This window comes from Zingiber officinale, chromosome 1B, assembly GCF_018446385.1.
Source record: "Zingiber officinale cultivar Zhangliang chromosome 1B, Zo_v1.1, whole genome shotgun sequence".
Taxonomy (NCBI): domain Eukaryota; kingdom Viridiplantae; phylum Streptophyta; class Magnoliopsida; order Zingiberales; family Zingiberaceae; genus Zingiber; species Zingiber officinale.
Window position 1 is genome coordinate 3,342,431 of NC_055986.1, and position 20,799 is coordinate 3,363,229.

At 39.6% G+C, this 20,799-nt stretch overlaps 4 protein-coding genes across 4 annotated transcripts; 2 read left to right on the plus strand and 2 right to left on the minus strand.

Annotated features, from left to right (window-relative positions):
• Positions 1-1,080: 1,080 nt before the first annotated feature.
• Positions 1,081-3,066, minus strand: LOC122047151. Its single transcript, XM_042608253.1, has 3 exons — positions 2,477-3,066; positions 2,001-2,384; positions 1,081-1,904 (listed from the first exon to the last, which is right to left on the minus strand). Exons 1-3 carry the CDS (start codon positions 2,864-2,866, stop codon positions 1,254-1,256), a joined length of 1,425 nt encoding a protein of 474 aa, XP_042464187.1. The 5' UTR covers positions 2,867-3,066; the 3' UTR covers positions 1,081-1,253.
• A 1,269-nt stretch (positions 3,067-4,335) lies between these two features.
• Positions 4,336-6,117, plus strand: LOC122047162 (fructose-1,6-bisphosphatase, chloroplastic-like). The gene is made up of 4 exons (XM_042608265.1): positions 4,336-4,830; positions 4,911-5,135; positions 5,230-5,736; positions 5,842-6,117. The coding sequence occupies exons 1-4, from the start codon at positions 4,402-4,404 to the stop codon at positions 5,911-5,913; spliced, it is 1,233 nt and encodes a 410-aa protein (XP_042464199.1). The 5' UTR covers positions 4,336-4,401; the 3' UTR covers positions 5,914-6,117.
• Positions 6,118-6,849: 732 nt separating this feature from the next.
• LOC122047165 (mitochondrial uncoupling protein 1-like) lies at positions 6,850-10,802 on the plus strand. Its single transcript, XM_042608279.1, has 9 exons — positions 6,850-7,100; positions 7,425-7,640; positions 7,731-7,809; positions 7,942-8,075; positions 8,148-8,246; positions 8,348-8,452; positions 9,494-9,568; positions 10,109-10,195; positions 10,441-10,802. The coding sequence occupies exons 1-9, from the start codon at positions 7,020-7,022 to the stop codon at positions 10,474-10,476; spliced, it is 912 nt and encodes a 303-aa protein (XP_042464213.1). The 5' UTR covers positions 6,850-7,019; the 3' UTR covers positions 10,477-10,802.
• A 432-nt stretch (positions 10,803-11,234) lies between these two features.
• On the minus strand, positions 11,235-19,654 carry LOC122047173 (alpha-glucan phosphorylase, H isozyme-like). Its single transcript, XM_042608291.1, has 16 exons — positions 19,420-19,654; positions 18,959-19,170; positions 18,686-18,865; positions 17,950-18,126; positions 17,778-17,863; positions 16,957-17,146; positions 16,406-16,498; positions 14,983-15,167; positions 14,731-14,848; positions 14,527-14,658; positions 14,076-14,294; positions 13,788-13,991; positions 13,300-13,458; positions 12,654-12,917; positions 12,173-12,363; positions 11,235-11,675 (listed from the first exon to the last, which is right to left on the minus strand). Exons 2-16 carry the CDS (start codon positions 19,163-19,165, stop codon positions 11,549-11,551), a joined length of 2,532 nt encoding a protein of 843 aa, XP_042464225.1. The 5' UTR covers positions 19,166-19,170; positions 19,420-19,654; the 3' UTR covers positions 11,235-11,548.
• Between the last annotated feature and the right edge of the window lie 1,145 nt (positions 19,655-20,799).

Genomic DNA, 20,799 nt, shown 5'->3' on the forward strand with positions numbered 1-20,799 from the left:
TATAAATATAAGTGAAGATGAAAGGGGTTGTTTTCATAGGGGTATTGAATATTTTTGGTTGTCAATATTACCAATCCCATGTGCACTGATAGAGAAAATCTATACAATATGTCGCTCGTTTGTTTGGTCATCTAAGCACCCACCTATCTCTTGGACAACAATGTGCTTAACAAAGGAGGAAGGGGGCCACGGATTGAAGGATTTACTGTTTCCAAATCTTTAAGGAACATTGATAGAAAGAAAGACTCAATGTGGGTGAAGTGGGTTCATCACCAATACTTTCAAAGTGTTAGTGTGTGGGAATGAATGGTGAAGTCGACGGACAACCCTCTTCTTAAGTAATTGAGCTAAATTCATGATCAGATCAGAATTTCAACAGGCTCTACACAATAGGCTAGATGTCTTCTACCATCTTGATTTGATACAAAAAATGGGTGGAACCATGGTCTAAAGGAGGCTTATGATTATATGAAACTAAGATGCATAATGAAGACTTGGACACATGTGATTTGGAAATCATACATACTACGTACCAAAGCATCACTTCTTTTCTAGCAACTTGCCAATAAAAGTGAGAACAAAGAACGGATTGACTTATGTGGAGCGCAAACTTTGTATATTGTTACTACAAGTAGAGGAGAATGCAACACACTTGCTTTTCGAATGTTCGATGGTTAGGCTTTATGGGATAAAGTAATGGCATGAGTGTACATAAATATCACATTTAGCACCATGGTGGAGATGGTGGACAACTTTAGGTTACAACTCTTTAATGATACTCAACTAAACAAAACTAGACTACTCGGTCTAACTTGTTTGCTATACTTTATTTAGCAAATTAAGAACCAAAAGTATTATGAAGGAGGGGAACTAGATATTGAGAGATTGTTTAGAAAAGTTAAAACACATGTATTTAAATTTCTAAGTAACTCTTTTATAAAACTTTGATATGCTCAATATCCAAAAAACGTGAAGATGAAATAGTGGCTAAAATTTAATTGTGATTGCATAACATTTGATGTAGCAAATGCAAATAAATTTAAAATGCAAACAGTGAAGAACCACATTAATGTCGAAATGATATCTCTAAACGGTTATAGAAAGGATTTCCGAAATTGAGCTCCGAACATGAGGCCCAGCTTTGGCCCATTTGGATTGAATTTACGCTAATAACCCCAAAATTTTTACATTTTTGCGCCTCTATTTACACAGGAAGCTAAATGGTTAATGGTAACGCACGTGACATGCTCGTGTCATGTGCTGCCCTCTTCCTCCTGTGTCCCTGCTGAGTCTGACTCGTCTATGTCGACGGAGGCGACCTGCGACGGTCCTATCCTACCAGTGGACATTGGAGATATTCTTACTGGTAGACGCGTAACCTTCTCTGCCGGCGCACCATTGCTGATGTCAACGCCATCCCTCTCCTCCTTGAGATCGCCGGGCGGGAGGAAGCACTCCATTGAGAGTCCCCAAATGTTGAAGTCCACCTCCTCCACCGTCCACGTCTCCTCCATCCGCGTCCTCGTGTGCCCGTCGTTGGTCTCCCCGAACCGGAAGAGCGAGACGTTGGTGCGGCCGGCGTGGGCGATGTTGACGCCGTCGATGGTGCGGTAGTCCTCGATGTGCGACTCCATGGTGGTCTCCCAGTACACGCAGTCCTTCGCTGACGCCGATTTGATGCGGAGGAGGTGGGAGTCCTCGAGCTGGACGAGTAGGCCTGTGCGTTGGCTGAAGTAGCCCCAAACTGTGTGGCGGATGATCTCGACGCTGTTGCTGCTGCGCGCTCGGAGGGTTGTCGCCTCCGTATCCAGGCGCAGCACGAAGCATTCCTCGCCGTCGACGGCCTTCTCCCCGAGGCACACCGAATTGGCGAACAAGTTCGCCGTCGATCTCGGATCGAGCCCCTGAAAAATTGCGATTTTGATGAGCGCGATGTGTTAGATGAAATGTTTGGGAGAAGGAAAAAAACATTGGGAACTGAGTGCTTGCGAGTTGGCTACTTGTAGAGAGCGGCGAAGGGGGCGAGGAGGTCCACGGGAGGCGTGCGACTGGTTCCACGGCGTCTGCCGCCAGGCCACCTTGCCGTCGCTCCCGGCGCTGATCTTGCTCCCGGCGACCATGAGCTCCAGGCACCACAAGTCGGGTTTTTTCTGCCACAGCACGAAGCCCCCGATCTCCCCTACGTTGCCGAGGCCCTTCCTCGCCTTCCTGCCATTGCTAGCCGCTGCGCCGTCTCCGCTCCCGCCGCCGTTGCCCTTGGACATCTCCGTCGCCGTCATCCGGACCTTCCCCATGGCGTACATGCTATTGATCGCTTTCAGCGCCTGATCTCCCCCAGAAGCCGCGATATACTGCTGCACAATGTACCTCGCCATCGATACTTCCTGCAATCCATAACAAAGATTACGCTTTCAAATCAGAGCAGCAACGCACACCAACTGCTCGATCAATTGGTCAAGAGAAGCGGCGGTCTCACAATCGGGTCCTCCTTCATGTCCTTGATGAGCGTGGAGTTGTGAGCATGCACCGGAAGCGGGACGAGGGGCGCCCCTATGACACCAAGCATGAGCTGGAGCTCCGCGCCCCTGCCGATGGGCGACAGCGGCGCGCGGTCAACGTGCGGCCGCATCCACGCCTTCACGTTGGTGCAGAACGTCTTGCCGCTGTGGGAGCCATCGCCGGTGAGGAACGTCTCCTCCGGCATGGGCACTTCCAGCACCGTGTCCAGCCCATCCTCCCGCTCCAGGTTCGGCCACAGCTTCTTCATGGGCGGAAGAAGCAGCGGAGGAAACCAACCGCTCTTGTCAAGCTCCAACCTCGCCGCTCCAAACTTGATGCCTCCCGCTCGTCCTCGTCTCTGCTTCATAGATTAGTACTGGAATTCGACTTGGACTCTAACAAAGAAGGGTCGTTGTTTGATGCAGCTGGCGCAGGCCTCAGAGCAAATTCTTATTTTAAGGAAGCCATGAAGGACACCATGTCTTGGAGCTTTAAAGTCATCGTGGGCGCACGCACTGTTTTCCCAGTTTCCCCGCCGTACTTTCGATAAAAGATTGTTAGTTTCACTTCCACTTCCACTCAGAAAGCAAGAGAATAATGATAAGATTTGCAAAAGTCTAAAGATAAGAAGAAGAACAGAATTAAACATGCCGCCATGGTTGTTGGGATCTGCACCGCCGACCAATTCCAAATGGGACAATTCATGTCCGAAGACATGCCACCGGCATTACTCCGACCGACCATTGTTGTAGTTCTTTTGATTATCTATCTTGTTGAGGAATCTTTTTCATCTATAAGATTAAGAAATGAGTGTGCCAAACATTCATATCTCGGATATTAGAGATCAAAGACAAATTTGACTAGTGAGCATGATTTAAGACTTTATGCTAACAGCACTCTTTGATGATGTTAATCTTCATGGAAGGAATCCTTTGAAGAGGGATTAAAGTCACCATAAAGAACTCAAGCTAATCCTTTCAAATTTATTGTTAAATCATTTCTTAAGTACTATGTTTAAGCCATGCACGTTCTCCTTTGAAGACACTAGACATAGTTTAAAATTTTTAAAGTTAAGTAATATAATAATTGCTTAACTACTAAATTTGTTATATATAAATATAATTTGGATATGTATAATTTGTCGAACCATTAATTTGGATATGTATAATTTGTTATATATATAGAATGCTATTGCTACAAAAAAAAAAGAAAAAACTACAAATGGTTTGATGATAAGTAAAACAAGAAGAATAAAAAACTAAAAAAGAGAATGGATTAAATTATCTTCTTCGATTTTGCTTCCCCCAAACCATATGATCATCAATTAAGAACCTTCAACCAGGACCTAATGTAATCATAGGGAAACATTAAAAAGATGAACATGGCCAGCATGAACTTAACCCTCCACATTAGTTTACTTATTTAGAGAAATATGTGGCTTAAATTGAGAGCCGACAAGAAGTGCTTCTTTGTGATCTTGTCTTGTATGCATGAATAAATAATTAAAAAATTGTAATTAATGCAAACATAACCAAGATTAAATTGTACACGAATGTATATGTGCGTGTCTCATTAATGTGGCATTGTTGGCTTTGCTTTCAGGAGCCATCTCGCTATTTAAACTAAAACCCAATGCATGTATTAGACCTCAAATCAATCAGTTGATTTGAGGTCTGGTCATGATCTCCCTGTCACACTGGTCTGGTTAGTCTTTGTTAGTCCAATCGAATTCGAGTCAGTAATAGTCAACTAGCCAATTATCTACTGCAGATGAGAGGCGCGAGATGAGGAAGCAACACCGGCCTCACAAGCAGCGCAACCCAATCCGCAGCCAAAGACTATCCATTGGCCCAGCAATCGAGCGAACACCAGAGAAGCAGCAGCGCGGAGAGTAGAACGGCCATGGCATCGGCCACCTTGATCCCCGCCTCCCACCGTCTGCTCTTTTGCCCGTCGATCGCTCGCTCCTGCGCTCATCTCTCGCTTGCCCGTCTTTTCCCAGCTCCAGCTCGACGAGCCGCCGGAGGTGGCATCAGTGGCGGCCGCTCCGTCGTGTGCGCCGCCGTGGATGCGGCTGCCGCGGTGATTGAATCCAAGAAGAAGAAGAAGAGCAGCTTCGAGCTTCAGACCCTCACCACATGGCTGCTGAAGCAGGAGCAGGCCGGCACCATCGACGCCGAGATGACCATCGTGCTCGCCAGCATCTCAATGGCCTGCAAGCAGATCGCGTCTCTGGTGCAGCGCGCCTCCATCTCCAACCTCACCGGGATCCAGGGCGCCGTCAACGTCCAAGGCGAGGACCAGAAGAAGCTCGACGTCGTCTCCAACGAGGTAATTAATTAAACCATCTCTCCCAATTCCATAAACTGAATCAAAGCTAAAGATCAAACTTCGATTCGATTGAACAACAGGTGTTCTCAAATTGCCTGAGGTCGAGCGGGCGAACGGGGATCATAGCGTCGGAAGAAGAGGACGTGCCGGTGGCCGTGGAGGAGAGCTACTCCGGAAACTACATCGTCGTATTTGACCCACTCGACGGCTCTTCCAACATCGACGCCGCCGTTTCCACCGGCTCCATCTTCGGTATCTACAGCCCTAACGACGAGTGCTTCGCAGAGCACGGCGACGACACCACCGTAAGCTCAGGCGAACTAATGAATTCTTCCATCTCCATCTCTCCATGATTACTCTGCTTCGAGACTAATGGAGCAGACCATTAACGCATTGCAGCTGGATCAAGTGGAGCAGACGTGCGTGGTGAACGTGTGCCAGCCGGGGAGCAACCTGCTCGCCGCCGGCTACTGCATGTACTCGAGCTCGGTCATCTTCGTGGTCACCGTCGGGAATGGCGTCTACGTCTTCACGCTCGACCCCATGTACGGCGAGTTCGTGCTCACCCAGGAGCAGTTACAGATCCCCAAAGCAGGGCAGATCTACGCCTTCAACGAGGGGAACTACCTCCTGTGGGACGACAAGCTACGCGCCTACATGGACTCGCTCAAGGACCCCGGGCCCAGCGGCAAGCCCTACTCCGCCCGCTACATCGGCAGCCTCGTCGGCGACTTCCACCGGACGCTGCTCTACGGCGGCATCTACGGCTACCCCAGGGACAAGAAGAGCAAGAACGGAAAGCTCAGGCTGCTCTACGAGTGCGCGCCCATGAGCTTCATCGTCGAGCAAGCCGGCGGCAAAGGCTCCGACGGCCACCAGAGGATCCTTGACATCCAACCGACGGAAGTACGAGCTTAATTATCGGTTTAACTTTCAAATTTTCCTCCTTTCAACTTGCAAATTCTTGATTTCTTCTAATTTCTTCCTTCTTTTTTTTCTCCAATGTGACAGATTCATCAGCGCGTGCCTCTGTTCATCGGTAGCGTGGAAGAAGTGGAGAAGCTCGAGAAGTACCTGGCATGAGAATGTTTGAACTGATTAAATCACCATGAAAGTATAGATTTGTTTAAAGGACGAATTACTTTGTGATTGCAAGGTTCATGTTTTGAAAAACAAGGAGCATCTGTAGATCATAAACAAGGAGAACCTGTATATTTCCATTCAGTTTTTTTTTTAAACATGAATTTTTACGAGTGATAGATCATATAATCATCTTCTTTTGAGTAAGGTTGGCTTTTAGATTTTTATATAAAATTTTAAAAATTTGATTGAAATTTTTTATATAAAAATTGATCCTCGTTGCGTATGAGTTCGCCCTTTATCTTGCCATCTCGGTTCTCTAGGGCAATTTGGTTACTATCCTTGAAAAATACCAAAAGGTACCGTCAAATTGCACTATAAAGAGCCAGTCGTGAGGATTAAGCTTGCATCAATTGGACAAATAGTGTGGGCCAAGCCCCCTTACGATTCCTTCAATTGGGTTCATTTTATGTATCAGGGCAAATAGTGTGCACTATAAATTGTTTAAATTTTATGTGAAAAAATTATTAAGACGATTAATATGTCAAATGCAAGTCAAAACATAATTAAAATAAAATCATTAAATATCAAAGTGATTTAATTCAAATCACCCAATGCAAATTAAATAATTTAATCTTTGTAAAAAAAAAAGTATAAATACTAAAGTGGTCTCTAGAAAATAATTGAAAGTTAGTGTGTGTATTTAGGAATTTGCCAAAGTTTCATCAGCTGGACTCTGACTCAGCCACATTAAAACCAGATACTCAGTAATTTTACTCAAATTTTGCCCAGAGAAGCCCTCCCACGTACACTCACGTCTTCTGCAACGACAAACCGGGTAATATCTTGAGTATTTGTCAATGAGTGCACCTAGCGAAGAGTTCTAACTATGACAGGGATTCGAGTCAGGCAAAGTGGCGTAGTTGCTTACTCCTTTTTGACATCGATGTCACTTCCGGCGCCGAATCCCTCGTTTCATTCATTTTTTTCCTCTATTAAATCCCTCGCTGCCTCTCCAGTCTCCGTTCCCGATCCATTCTTCTTCCTCTTCTGTCGGCTCCGGGTCCTGTCTCTCCGCCTTTCCGCGTGGTGAGCGGCGGCGGCCAGCCATGGGCGATCATGGGTCCAAGACGGAGATCTCCTTCGCCGGGAGGTTCGCCAGCAGCGCCATCGCCGCCTGCTTCGCCGAGGTAACCTCGAAATGATCGCATGCTCCTTCCGTTGCCCTTTTAGTTCCTCCTTGAAGTGTTTTTGCTCTTGTATGAATCGCTAAGATCGTTTCTCTCTCGAAGATAGTTCGTGAATCATGATGGTAGAGTAGATAGGGGAGTACGGATTTTATTATCTTTGATTTAGGTCTGAGTATCTGTCTTTTTTAAATCCTTTTTTAAGAGATGTTACAGTATATTTTGGGCCGTATCTACACGTAATTTGCATTGAAATTGTTGTTGATTTTAGATCAGGTTAAATAGTTTCCTGGATCATATTTTGCATTTCTTTTATATCTATTGTAGATCTGCACTATCCCTCTGGACACAGCAAAAGTGAGGCTTCAGCTGCAGAAGCAAGCGTCTGCAGATGCCAGAGCCAAGCTGAAGTACAGAGGTATGTTGGGCACTGTTGCAACCATTGCAAGGGAAGAAGGAGCTGCAGCGCTCTGGAAAGGAATAGTCCCTGGTTTGCATCGTCAATGTGTTTTTGGAGGGCTGCGTATTGGGTTATATGAGCCTGTAATCTCAAAGTTGTTCATTAGTTGGTTGCTGGTTGGCAACTCGTTCTCATAATTCTGTAACATTGTACTTGCCTGTATTGATTTGCAGGTCAAAAATTTCTATGTTGGTGAGAATCATGTCGGAGATGTTCCTTTGTCCAAGAAAATTCTTGCTGGACTCACAACTGGTGGGTTTGTGTGAACATGATAGCTTCTCCTGAGCTAGTCTAGTCCTATTTATCCAGTAGCAATGTCATATTACTCGATTAGTCAATTGATTCTCATCTAGACAACTAACTTGTATAGAACGACCCAATTAGGTGCCATTGGGATAACTATTGCAAATCCCACTGACCTTGTAAAAGTGAGGCTCCAAGCTGAAGGCAAACTTCCACCAGGTGTACCAAAACGTTATTCAGGTGCACTGAATGCTTACTCCACAATCTTTAGACAGGTAATCATGCAAAAGATTATTGCTCAGTTACCTCAAATATTTGGTGGCGATTATTTCAATATTACAATATAGGAAGGACTTGGGGCTCTCTGGACTGGTCTTGGTCCTAATATTGCACGGAATGCCATTATAAATGCTGCTGAATTGGCTAGTTATGATCAAGTCAAACAGGTAAAATTTCTCATTTCTATGTCTTGCCATTTTTTTTAAAGTCTTTCTCTATTCTTTAATTTGATTTCACCAAAATATAAATCATTTTTTGTTTGACGCAGACAATTCTGAAAATCCCTGGATTCTCAGATAATGTATTTACTCATCTTTTATCTGGTCTGGGTGCTGGATTCGTTGCTGTTTGTATTGGTTCTCCTGTTGACGTGGTGAGCTTCTAGATCAATTACATTCCATCTTATGTTAGCTAGTTCCATTAAGAATGCAAGTGTTTTGGATAAACAGGTGGATGAGGGGTTTTAGTTTTTGGCATCAATTTCCTTGCTCACTAATATTTTTTATTAACTAGACTCAGTGTGCCTTAATTCATTGTTAGAATAAGGCCTGAAAAAGATTGGGCACATCAATATCAATGCATGTTAAATTGAATTTTTTTTTATCCCTTTTGAAAAATCTGAATATGCAGAGTGCAAATTCTATAACCTAGATCAAGATATCGAGAAGATGTAGATCAGGTTATGAACTTGAAAAAACCCTTAACTCTCGGTGAATAGTGTGTTTAAAGGGACAGTAATGAAATGTTGAAGGTGTGGAACATCATTTTGGCATTTATGATATTTATGTCACTCTCTAATTCAAGTGCTTTTGGCAAATTTGAAACAATCTTGGAATTTATTCAGCGGAAGTGTTCTTTTAGATACTTTCTCCTTGGTTAACTGTATTAGATGAAACTAAAGATTAACATTCATGGAAGAGTTCTTGATATTGCTCTACATTTAACATATATCTTTCTCATGATCAGTTGAAAATTGAAATTACTGCAAGTGCTATACACAGAGTGGTTTTAAAATAAGTGCATTATTGCTGGCAGCATTCATATAATTCATTTTCTATGTATCCTAGTTTTCCTTGTCTTTCCCTATACTATAGAACCTTAGAGCTATTCTTTTGATACTTTGTGTCCTTTTGCAATTATGTCAAATAGCAGTGTTATATCTCTTTCAGAATTCATCATACATTCTCGACTTTTTAATATCTCTTTTCCCATTTGATTTTAATTTTCCTATCTATGAACATCTTAAAAATTATTTTTTGGGCCCTCTAATAGATACAAACAATGCATCAAATTGAAAGCTTAAAGTTACTCGCATTTTCTTTTGTTTGCCCTTGTTACTTTTTGATCACCCAATCTCTTCTGCCTTTTATGTATAAGCAAGCCAATTGATATCATGGAAACTGTATTTTTGCAGGTTAAATCTAGAATGATGGGAGATTCTGCATACAAAAGCACTCTTGATTGCTTTGTTAAGACAATGAAAAATGAAGTATGTTGAATTTCCCATGATTTTTTTTTCCTAATTTTATTGATCTTTATTGTATGCACCTTGTCTATTGTTCCGTCTATTGTAGCAATTGTTGATTACTCAGTTGCATCTATTGATTAGGAAGATTAGTTAAAGGAGTAATTAATATGGAGTTAATGATTAATTTATCTCTACAAAATCAAGCTGGACTGGTTCTAGCTTTGTCAAGCTAAATACTTCCTTTCAAAAACATGGCAAGTTAGAATTAATAATTGTAATAATAGGTTTGGTTGTGAAGGATGGTATGCCCCTTTCTCTCCCTCAAGCGAGCTCTATACCATATATCACCGTCCCCATTTAGGTCCTCTTATGCTAATTTGTTTTGTCAGTAAGAATGATCTGAAAGAACAAGCTCTGTGAACCAGGTTGAACTAAAGAGAATATCCTCTCTTTTTACATATTTTCCAAATTTTGAATGCGCAGTTTGTCATGTTGATAACATGGTTTAGTATACACCAAGGAAAACTGACATGAAAATTAAAATTTCTTACTGTTCTTCAGGGACCTTTGGCTTTTTATAAAGGTTTCCTTCCAAACTTTGGTCGTCTTGGATCATGGAATGTGATAATGTTCCTAACACTCGAGCAGGTAATAACGACTGTCAATCTTCCATTTGCAATAGATGTTCTTAAACAGTTCTCCATTTTCAGAAAAAAAAAACATGTAGATATGAGAATGATACTGATCCAATTCCATAGTAGGAATATAGCAAGCTAAGCTACATTTGTCAAGTAGCGTACACAAAACCTTGGTTACTTGACAGATATTTGCTTTGCACCGGCTAAGTTCTCTTCTGACAATATGTTTCTACATTTCATATCTTTTGTGGACAGGTCAAAAAGCTATTTGCAAAGGAAGTTCCCCTTTAACACTGACATTCTGCTCATTTTATGGGTGAATAAAATGATGATTGTTTTGCGCAAAGTTTCAAATAACTGATGGATGGGGTGAGAAGAAAACTAAACTTGAGGAGTTCCAGGGAGCTCCATCAATTTACAGAATACATTTGAACTAGTTTCTTGTTCCGACGTAGCAAAAGAATTTCGTTTTTTTTTTTAACAAAAAAAATTGCACTATTTATTAAAAAAAAAAATGTGCTTCTATATATTCCCCATAATATCCTTGGCTACGCCTCTAAAAGATTATGCTTGATTGCAAATTAATTTGTCCCCTCGGATGGATCTAGTGGTTAGTACATGAAGTGTTGCCATAATGAGGCCTGGAGTTTGAATCTCGACAAAGCTAAGATAAATACCTCCTTTATGTGCTAGTCACTATTCCAAAGATTAGTAGCCGTCCGTGATTTACCTCCTCCGTGTTAATCTTGGGACGGGTTGACGGGGGTGAGGAAGCGTTGGGGGCGAACGTATTCACCTTTTGTCACAATTGATTGCAAATCAATTTGAGACAAGATTGTTTTAGCTGCAATATTTATTAAAATGTGTTATATCTCGAGCTAAGCTAATTGTGTAAATTAATTTGCAATACAATTTAAAGTCAAAACATACATGAACTACAAATGAATTTTGAAAAAATAATTAAACTGGTAAACTAACTCGGGTTTTTTTAGAAACTCAATATAGGATCTGCAATTTTATAATGCAAGCTAATAAAGCTTTGGGCAATATTTATAGAAGTATGAAATATTTTTAAAATTTAAAGATCAGATACAGTAAATTTCCACATCATGCCAACTTCAGCAGTTGGTCGGCTTTATTTCAGAAAATTTTCAGCTATGTTTTTTTCTGCTCATGTCCATAACGGACTACATGTTAAACACTTTCTCTCTTATTTTTCTAAAGCTTGAAATGGCACAACTACGTGTTCTTCTACACGAACATAACATTGATAGGAAAATCGGTGCCAAAAACAACTAATGGCACCCAAACTTATTCATTATCTCATATGGAGCACTACGTTCATGTTGAATCCAGTGGCTCCTCATGGCACGGGGCAGGCTTTAATGCCCCATATTTCATTTGCATACTGGGAGATGGTTCGATCGCTGCTAAATTTGCCGCTTCCGGCCGTGCTCAATATCGACATCTTTAGCCATCTTTTTCGGTCCCTGAAGAGGGAGAGAAGATGTAGAGAAATTAACTGGAGGTGGAATAACATTTTTAGTGTGGTCTTTAAATTTGGACATTGAACAACACAAACAAACCACATGGTAAACAATTTCTAGGTGGCACTTGAGTGTTTTCAACCCCCACAGAAGAACGAAATGTCGTCTGAACACCTATTTCAAAAGCTAATACCATAATTTCTAATACGCGTTGATGATTAGCAAATTCTATGTTTTCTGTGTTGGTAATAAGTCAAAAACATGAAGTTAACACAATGGCATTTTACAGAAGTAAATTATCATGTCAATCGGGGAGTCTAACTGATAAATAAAGATGAGAACATATTCTATATGTGAAATCATTTGCATGGCATATGTTGCTATCATACAGCCATCAAGCAAAATCCTTAGTTTCAAATTAATTAGTTTAGCTACATTAAATAGTCACCAAAAAGCATCTAAAAAGGGAACTAATTACATTTTGAAGATAGTTTCCTTACTTGTATGCTTCATCCACTCGAGACTGGGCCTCGATATAACTTGGGAAGTCATAACCAACAAGAAAATAGTCAGCACGACCATAGCCAGAATTTCCTTCCAAGGAATCTAGAAGAGCACTGTAGTCATAGCTGCCAAATGCACCGCCCCTAATAAATTGTTTGGCCTCTTCGAACCGAGGATCTGGTTTGAACTGTAAGCATTTACAGGAGATGTTTAACAATCAAAAGCTTTTAGTAAAATTAAGATGATCCATTTGATTAACTGTGGCAGAAGATGTGAATGAAATATAAGGTGGAATGAAACCCAGAATTCAGTTAAAGCAAATCCAATCATGATGGTTTCTCATTAAAGAGTGTGGCTTAATTTCATTTTGCAAGTATTGTTTGATAAAAACATGATCATGGAGATAAAGTAATTATTGCAACTATAAACATGTCATTCAAAAATATTTAATTGACGATGAATAACGAAGAGAAGTACCAATCCGTTTTCTCTATCTTTCCGAAGCTTTGCAACTTCATCAGCTTTGGCACCAAAAAGGAAGAAATTGTCTTCTCCTATTTCTTGTCTGATTTCCACATTTGCACCATCTAGAGTACCAATTATGAGGCAACCATTCAGGGAAAATTTCATGTTGCTTGTCCCACTAGCTTCCATTCCTGCTGTGCTGATGTGTTGGGATAACTCACTCCCAGGAATAAGCAACTCAGCCACAGAGACATTGTAATTTGGTATGAAAATAACCTGAAGAATCACAAACTAATTGTAAATATTCAATAAATGAAAATATCTGCAAAAAAACTTATCACTGCTCATAACATTAGATGGAAGTCATCAACCAAGATGAAGGTTTTACAAATCATATTTAGAGTAAACTTAGAATTACTATCCTCCAGTGGAAGAAAGAGATAAGGAAGTTTATGTATTCTTGGTTTTAAGAGAAATATGGCAAACACGACTTTAAAACATAACATGAAATAATGATAGATACCTGAATTAAACAGCAATAGTTCTCTTGTTAACTGATTGTTCGTTAAGTGTTCGATGGAAATAGTTTATCTGCTCTTTCTTTTTGCAGAATCTAGTGAGCCAAGTATGCAGAAAACATATGATAGGCAAATCCTACCTTCAAATAGTTGTTGATTTCTGGATCATTGTTGACAACAGAACCAACATCATTGACCAGCTTGACAATTCTTTTAGCATTTGTATAGGTTGCAAATGCTTTTCCACCAAGCATGACAGTTCGCGGTGTTGTTTTCTTTCTCTCTTCAATGGACATTTCCTACATTGTTGGAGACAACAGTCATAACTCATAAGACAGAATCTGCCAAAAAGTCATAACTCATAGCTAGAGCGATTGACTGATTTCATATTCATGTTGAAGCAACAAATTTTGTTCAATATATTTTGTCATTTCAAAATTTACCAATCCTAGCCAATAGGTTCATAATGTAATAGCATAACTTGAAACGGTAAACAATAATGAAATAAGGTAGGGCTGTACTAAAAATTCAGTTAGCTAGCCTAAAACAAACTTTGCATGCTTGGTGCACTTTAATTATATAATTTAAATTTTCCAAAAATGGAGTGAACTCATTTCCGTAACTGTACCTTTAGTTTCTTGTATCTATAGACTGTTCCCAGAATATTCAGAAGCTGTCTTTTGTATTCATGAATCCGTTTAATCTGTATGTCAAAGAGGCTGTTGGGGTCAATAGACACACCTGTAACATGCAATACATACTGTGCCAACCGATGCTTGTTAGCCATCTTGGCCGAAGCCCACTCAGCATGCAACTTATCATTGTCAGCAAACTGTTAAAGATATGGTCACCAAGGTCACATAACAATTCAAATTGTGCAGCACATTAGTAAAAATATATGTTCCACCATACATACTTGACGAAGACCAGAAAGAAGGTCAAGATTTGTGATCCATCCATCTGTTTTGAGCCATTTGGTGATGATATCACTCAGTTCAGGGCTACAAAATTTGATCCAACGACGAGGTGTAACACCATTCGTTTTATTCTGAAACTTGGCAGGCCATATTGAGAAGTAATTAGCAAATAAGTCTGCCTTCAGAATATCACTGTGTAGCTCTGCCACTCCATTCACCTGCAAATGTAATAACCGTAAGTCCTTGAGAATATCTTACTATAAAAGAGAACTATACCTGAAATGCACTAGAGATGGGAAGAGAAAAATATGTTGTAGCTTAAGAACTAGAAGTTCTTATGCTTTCCATCCCGAGAAAAGTTACATTCGAGGTTATCATTGTAAGATGACAGATTCTAGTTGTAAAATGGTAGCGCACTGGAATATGCACTAATTAAAAATGAATTCATACCTTGTGAGAAGACACTACACATAAATTAGCCATTCGCACCACAGGTTTTTGAGGATTAGAGCTATCTAAGATCTGCATATCGGAAAGCTTGCTCTCCATGCTACTGAAGGTGGAACGAATCATGGCCATAAACTGAAAAACCAGAATACTGCAAAAAATAAATCTATAACTTACTAAGATAAATTAGAAAGACAAATGGTTTACCCTCTTATCAATCTCTTCAATGATTTCCATATGCCTTGGAAGAAGCTTATACATAACAGCTTGTGGCCATTTTTCTAGTGCCTCGGGAAGAACAGTGTGATTAGTATAAGCAACAGTCCTGCAGTAAGATTTTCAAGAAAATCAATCCCCAAAGAGAAGTACTAAAAAAAAATTAAAACTATCATTATTAGAGAAGAGATAGAAATTCAATTATTAGTATTTACAAGACCATGAAAATACTACTGAATGCACCTAGTTGTCACATCCCAAGCTTCATCCCAACCAAGTTCCTCACCATCCATCAACAATCGCATTAGTTCTGGTATTGCAAGTGTTGGGTGAGTATCATTGAGTTGAACAGCAACCTTGCTAGGAAAGTCAGACCAGTTCCAAGCCATGTTCCCTTCCCTCCTCTCCTTGAATCTCATTATAATGTCCTGCAAATTATGTCAGTATAGCACCATATTAATGTTAGAATAATAAACATTTTGGATATGATAAACAACAAGAAGTTACAAGTCCCAATTAGTTGAGGATAGCTACATGAATCCTGTCATTGAACTATGTTATAATACAATATTGCTAATAATGTTTAGATATTTTAAATCACTTTTTATTATGTTAAACAAAATTTTCTACTTCTACCTTTCATGCTTTTTTTAATGATTAATTTGCCTAACAAATAATTTATTGGTCATGTTTGATCATCTATATCCATCAGCTTATTTTCTCTTATTTTAGCATTAACAAGAAGTCTAGAGCTACACCAACTTCTCCCTTGTATTAGTATTTCTTATTTTAACTTTTATATTAACTCTACACATCTTTCTTAGCATTTTAAGCTATGCAACTAACTCATATACACATTCATTCCTAACTACTCGGTAATAAAATATGGTTCACTACACAGTCATATTAATTTTTTATTTTTGCCTAAAGATATACAAATATCATACAACTCCAAAAGCTATTATCCATTTAAGCATTCACTTTTCATCCTATTGATGATGTATCCCCAATTCCTCTTGCAATTTCTTTTGTCCATCTATCTCAAGGAATTGCATATCATGAATAAGAGAAGGTAGAGGGAAGAGAACAACACCTATAGTTAGCCAGTCAAAAAAGACACATTTGAAATCTATTTCTTAAAGTCCCTATGAAACTGAGGGGGCGTTTGGTTAAATGATGGGAATGACTATGGGTATGGGTATGGGTTTGATAGTAGGGTGGAATGAGAATAAGAATGGAAATGAAACCCATCAAGTTATATGAGTTTGGTTGATTCCCATAAATCTAGTAATCATTCCCAAAATGTCATTCCCAAACCCACAATCCAAACACTATCTTTTACTATCATTCCATTCCTTCATTCCCAAACCCATCAACCAAACACCCCCTGACTTTTCATGACAATGAAAATGGAAATTTTCTTCCAGAGATTACACAACTCCAGTTATTTTCCATTGATGTACACTGACAAGCGAGAGTACATCTATACACTAGATACCACCAAGTTATATTGACGCAAGGAGTTCTTAAGCTACCAAACCAAGGGCAAGTGCTCTCATAATGTAGAGGTATGTGAAACACCAAATATACTTCAACCTCATTGATTTATATTAGATGGCTTTGAACCAAAGAGTATTGTGCCTCAATCTGTAAGGATCCAACATACCTGCAGTGAAGCACTACAGAGGAAAAACTGTTGTTTCAATCGCAAAATTTTGCCATCTTCTGTAGCATCACCAGGGTATAAGACTGCACATATCTGAAGTTAATATTTAATACAATCAGCATAAGCAAACAACACAATTATATAACTGCAGAAAAAAGAGAAGCAAAGAGAAGAAAAAAAGTAATAATAATAAAAAAAATGGACAGTTCCGGCCGCTTCAATTGAATGGAAAGTCTCATAAAAAGTGCCAAGTGTAAGTTGAGATACTAAGAAAAGGGTATATTTTGAAATTATTGAATACCCAGGAGATGTAGGCATCCTCTAAATATCTTGAATATCTAAACAAGTTCAGACAAAATGTCTTGAAATGGCTCAAAGCCACAGACATCTTATTATCATATGGGCTGAAATTAGAGAAGAATAAAGGAGCATATGAAAAATTTATTTTTAATAAACAAGCCAAGAGGTTGTTGATCTCAGATTAGTTAAATATACAATGAGATCGCTTTATCTGTTCTGTATTCATGACTTGTGAACAGGTATATTTATACCTGCTGAGCTTTTGAATGGAGCTGAGAAGCAGATTCATACTTCCCCTCATTAAATTCGAACAAATTGAAATCTTTAGCACTGGATTTTGCTTCCCATAGGCGGAGGCTGATGGTATTTTTGGTGTTGTATCCCGGGATCGGTACATCATATGCCAATGCCTGTATTACCTCTCCTCCAACCCATTTCCGACTTTGAAGTAGAAACAGCAATAGAGAAGCATCAGTCTAAGATATGAATCATCACAAAACAAATAAACATGTGTATGTGACTATGTGTGCACGTGTGATTCTGACATTTGATGCAAGTCCAGTCATGCAGTTGTATCAATATGATCCTTAATGAACCTGGAACACATTTTACTTTTTCTGCACCAAAAAGCTGAAGAAGATATGGATTCCAAGTCAAGCAAACTGACTTTGCAGATGATGAAGATCAATTAAGGAATATATAAAACTAGCAAGTGGCACTTGCCACTCTACTTGTTAACTGTTATGCTAGCAGAAGAGGTAGATATCCAAACCAATTCCTGTACATAGCAGGAACACATACCAGGTAAAACATCTTATGCATCTCTCTTTCATAAAATATATCATATAACCATTATTAATCAAAAATCATACTTCCATGTATTTCTAAATGTATGTACATTTGGTCACTGAATACCATCAGTGTTCTATTTCTGATTAACAAAACAATTGATCCAGTAATAGATGCCTCAATATCTATTACGTACCAGACACATAAAAGTCAAACAAGCATTCTAACAATTAAATATTAGTTCCTTTATTTAGAGTAAATTTGATAAGTCAGAAACACTTACGATCCTGTAGGAGAGACCTCGACATGGCCAAAAAATCTAACAGGGTACAAGACATCATGCCTCACGACCTCCCATGGACTGAACTTCTGTCATATTTAATATCAAGAGACATGAGCTCTTCTTAAGAGAGTTCAGCAAAAAAAAAAATTAAGAAAAATAGAGTAGAAAGTACCTCGAGCCAATCTTCAGCTACCTCTTCTTGTCCCTCCTTAGAGATCAGTTGCTTAAATAAGCCATATCTATATCGTAGGCCATAACCCCAAGCAGGTAAGTTTAGTGTTGCCATTGAATCTAGAAAGCAAGATGCTAGCCTCCCCAAACCTCCATTTCCCAAGGCTGCATCTTTTTCCTGTTAAGGAATCTCCTTTGTTAACTTTGCAGGAAAGTTACTGGTGATTACAGGCAATTATCCCATTTAAAACATTATTCTGAAATTTTTGTTCAAAAATATGACTTCCTGTGGATGACATGCGCCGAACAAAAGTCGTCATAAATGTACAGAACATTCACAGTAGTTATTGCATTACTCAATTAATTCAAGAAATGCTTCAATAATAATGTCATGCTTTAAGCCTAAAGGGATGCCTAGAGGCAATCAACATTAAGTTGATGTATATATAGTATGTGACAGAGAGCACAATGGTTCAATACTTCGATTACATCCTTACATGTTTGTCTTTCTCAGTCACCTCTATAAGCTCCCCTATTAGGAGGGAAAAATTATTTTGTCACTTCATGAAGGCCCCCAAAGAATCTAAACCGTAGTCCAATAGCACTCCTTGTTTATCTACTGTATTTTCCGATCCCGACTCACTCTCTCCTTTTTATGTCTTTGTTGTCTCTGTAATTATTGAAATGAGCAAGCGATTGGAGAATCTACACATAGTTGAACTTGTGAAATCCATTACCTTCTCTGCAATTTCTTCAAGTTCATATCCCAATTTTTTCAAAGCATCTGCATATGCCCCAGAGAGTCCAAGGTTACCGATAGCATTGGTCAGAGCACGGCCCTGTAGGTACTCCATTGACAGGTAGTAAGTCTGTTTGGGATCAACTTTGTGAAAATGCAGGAAAGTCTCATTCCACCTCTGAAATATAACCACACCAACATACGATCAACAACCATGTAAAATAGAAGAGTCAACAAATAAAGATGCGCATGCTGGTTGCACAAGTCTCACGTGAATCAGGAGATCACGAACACTGTCTGCAGTGGCATAATAGGCTTGCTCCGGGTCAAACTTAAGAGGGGAAAAGTGAGGACTGTAGCGGGCATGGAAGGCGATGTTGGATGCAATATCCGATGGCTTTTCAGCCAAAGGTTGAGCAATAGCTGGAACTTTGGCAGCACTGCCATCGGTAGTTTCTTTGTTATGCGCCATGGGCATGCTCCCTGAAGAATACACAACCAAACCATGCGATAAGCCGATGACAGTAAATTATGATGTAAAATCACCAAGTTCAAAACTTCAGAAGCTACGGGCATCCCAAAATCACCCACAGAGGAAAAAGTTAACATTTTTCTAGCATTAAAACATCAAAAATGCGATAAAGATCAATTTGCCAACAATCTGATGTCATGAGTTCGATACCAAAAAAAATTGTCAAAAATTGTAATAAAGAAAACTAGGTTAGAAGCTACCAAACTGTCTGCTACGGGTGGCAGGCGCTGGCTGAAGTCACGAAAACCACAAACAGGGGCTTCCTGATGCGCCTTTCGCCTCCTTTAGAAACGAAGCCTTCAATGGGTTGATATAGCTTCGAAGACGGTGGAGTCACCACGTGACGGGAAGCGGGAGATCCGAAAAAAAGTAAGCATCGACGGGTAAAATGGAACATCAGGGGAGATATTTTTGCGCGGCAGCATCCGTGACAGAGCGTGAAGCCGCCAGTTGAAGCGGCGAGGGAACGAACGGTCGGGCTGAGAAGAGGTCAAAAATTGATGGGCTCGGGGAAAATAAAATAATAATAAAAATTGTCGTAAAATAGTATAAAATTAAGAGCCCTCTCCCGACGGTCCTGGTTGTTAATCCGGAATCTCTAATTGCTTCTGATCTGTCGGATTAGGATCGAAATTTAGTTAAACTTCACTATCATTTTTTTTTTTTTGAATTTACCTTTCCATCTAAATTATAATGGATTATAATCAAAATCCGGCTAAAATTGATTACAATTTCTCTTGAATTTGCTTTTCCATCTAAATTATAATTTTGGACTTAGTCGGCCGGAGGCCACCAAGATGAGCAGACCACCCTCTACTTAGTACCATACAGTTTGTCCGCTGCCAACATCCTCTGGCCACTTGATTTGACTCAGAACTATAATCTAAGTGAGAGTAAATCCAAGGAAGATCACAATAAATTTTAACTAGATTTTGATCATGATCCAACGTACACATTATAAAAAGGACCAGGAAAAGATCAAGAGATGTGATTTCCTCTTCAAGGTTGATTAAGGCAAAATATACGTGACAAAAGGCTATATAGTTCTCCAGTTGAATATCATCAGCCTCCCGATAAAATACTAATAGATAATTTACAAGTCTCACAGCTAGATATAGATAGGTAAATCAGGAATAACTTCGCTGAGACAACAGCCTTCAGGGTTGCTACATGTATTTGTAAAATTACAATGATATAACAATAAAATTGTCCACTCTTAACTAACTCAAAAGAAATACAATAAATGTGTTAGAAATGCTAACAGAATGTTGATAATAATCAAAATTAAGAACCCTGCCATCTAAAAATAGGAGACAACTTTGCAAGTGTCAAAAATATTGCTGATATAGCAAATCAAGTCAGCACATTTTTTGTATGCAATTTGAGATGATGCCAAGTCATGTGCTTATGGTAAAACAAGTCATAGGTGTCAGCCAATTATTGATTATAAATTATAAGTACACAACTAGGAAAAATGGGAGATCATATAAACTTAGGCTACATACAATCACCACCCTAAATTTTAATCATGATCCATTAAGCAAGAGGCAGAAAAGTAGTCATGCTTCTAAAGTATGCAC

Coding starts and splice junctions, on each gene's coding strand:
- LOC122047151 (XM_042608253.1), bottom strand. CDS start 2,866: ATGAAGCAGAGACGAGGACGAGCGGGAGGCATCAAGTTTGGAGCGGCG. Junction 2,385..2,476: donor ACATGAAGGAGGACCCGATT/GTGAGACCGCCG, acceptor TATGGATTGCAG/GAAGTATCGATGGCGAGGTA. Junction 1,905..2,000: donor CCCTTCGCCGCTCTCTACAA/GTAGCCAACTCG, acceptor GCAATTTTTCAG/GGGCTCGATCCGAGATCGAC.
- LOC122047162 (XM_042608265.1), top strand. CDS start 4,402: ATGGCATCGGCCACCTTGATCCCCGCCTCCCACCGTCTGCTCTTTTGC. Junction 4,831..4,910: donor TCGACGTCGTCTCCAACGAG/GTAATTAATTAA, acceptor ATTGAACAACAG/GTGTTCTCAAATTGCCTGAG. Junction 5,737..5,841: donor TTGACATCCAACCGACGGAA/GTACGAGCTTAA, acceptor CCAATGTGACAG/ATTCATCAGCGCGTGCCTCT.
- LOC122047165 (XM_042608279.1), top strand. CDS start 7,020: ATGGGCGATCATGGGTCCAAGACGGAGATCTCCTTCGCCGGGAGGTTC. Junction 8,076..8,147: donor ACTCCACAATCTTTAGACAG/GTAATCATGCAA, acceptor ATTACAATATAG/GAAGGACTTGGGGCTCTCTG. Junction 10,196..10,440: donor TGTTCCTAACACTCGAGCAG/GTAATAACGACT, acceptor TTTTGTGGACAG/GTCAAAAAGCTATTTGCAAA.
- LOC122047173 (XM_042608291.1), bottom strand. CDS start 19,165: ATGCCCATGGCGCATAACAAAGAAACTACCGATGGCAGTGCTGCCAAA. Junction 12,364..12,653: donor AAGATAGAGAAAACGGATTG/GTACTTCTCTTC, acceptor AAATGCTTACAG/TTCAAACCAGATCCTCGGTT. Junction 11,676..12,172: donor CGAGTGGATGAAGCATACAA/GTAAGGAAACTA, acceptor CTCCCTCTTCAG/GGACCGAAAAAGATGGCTAA.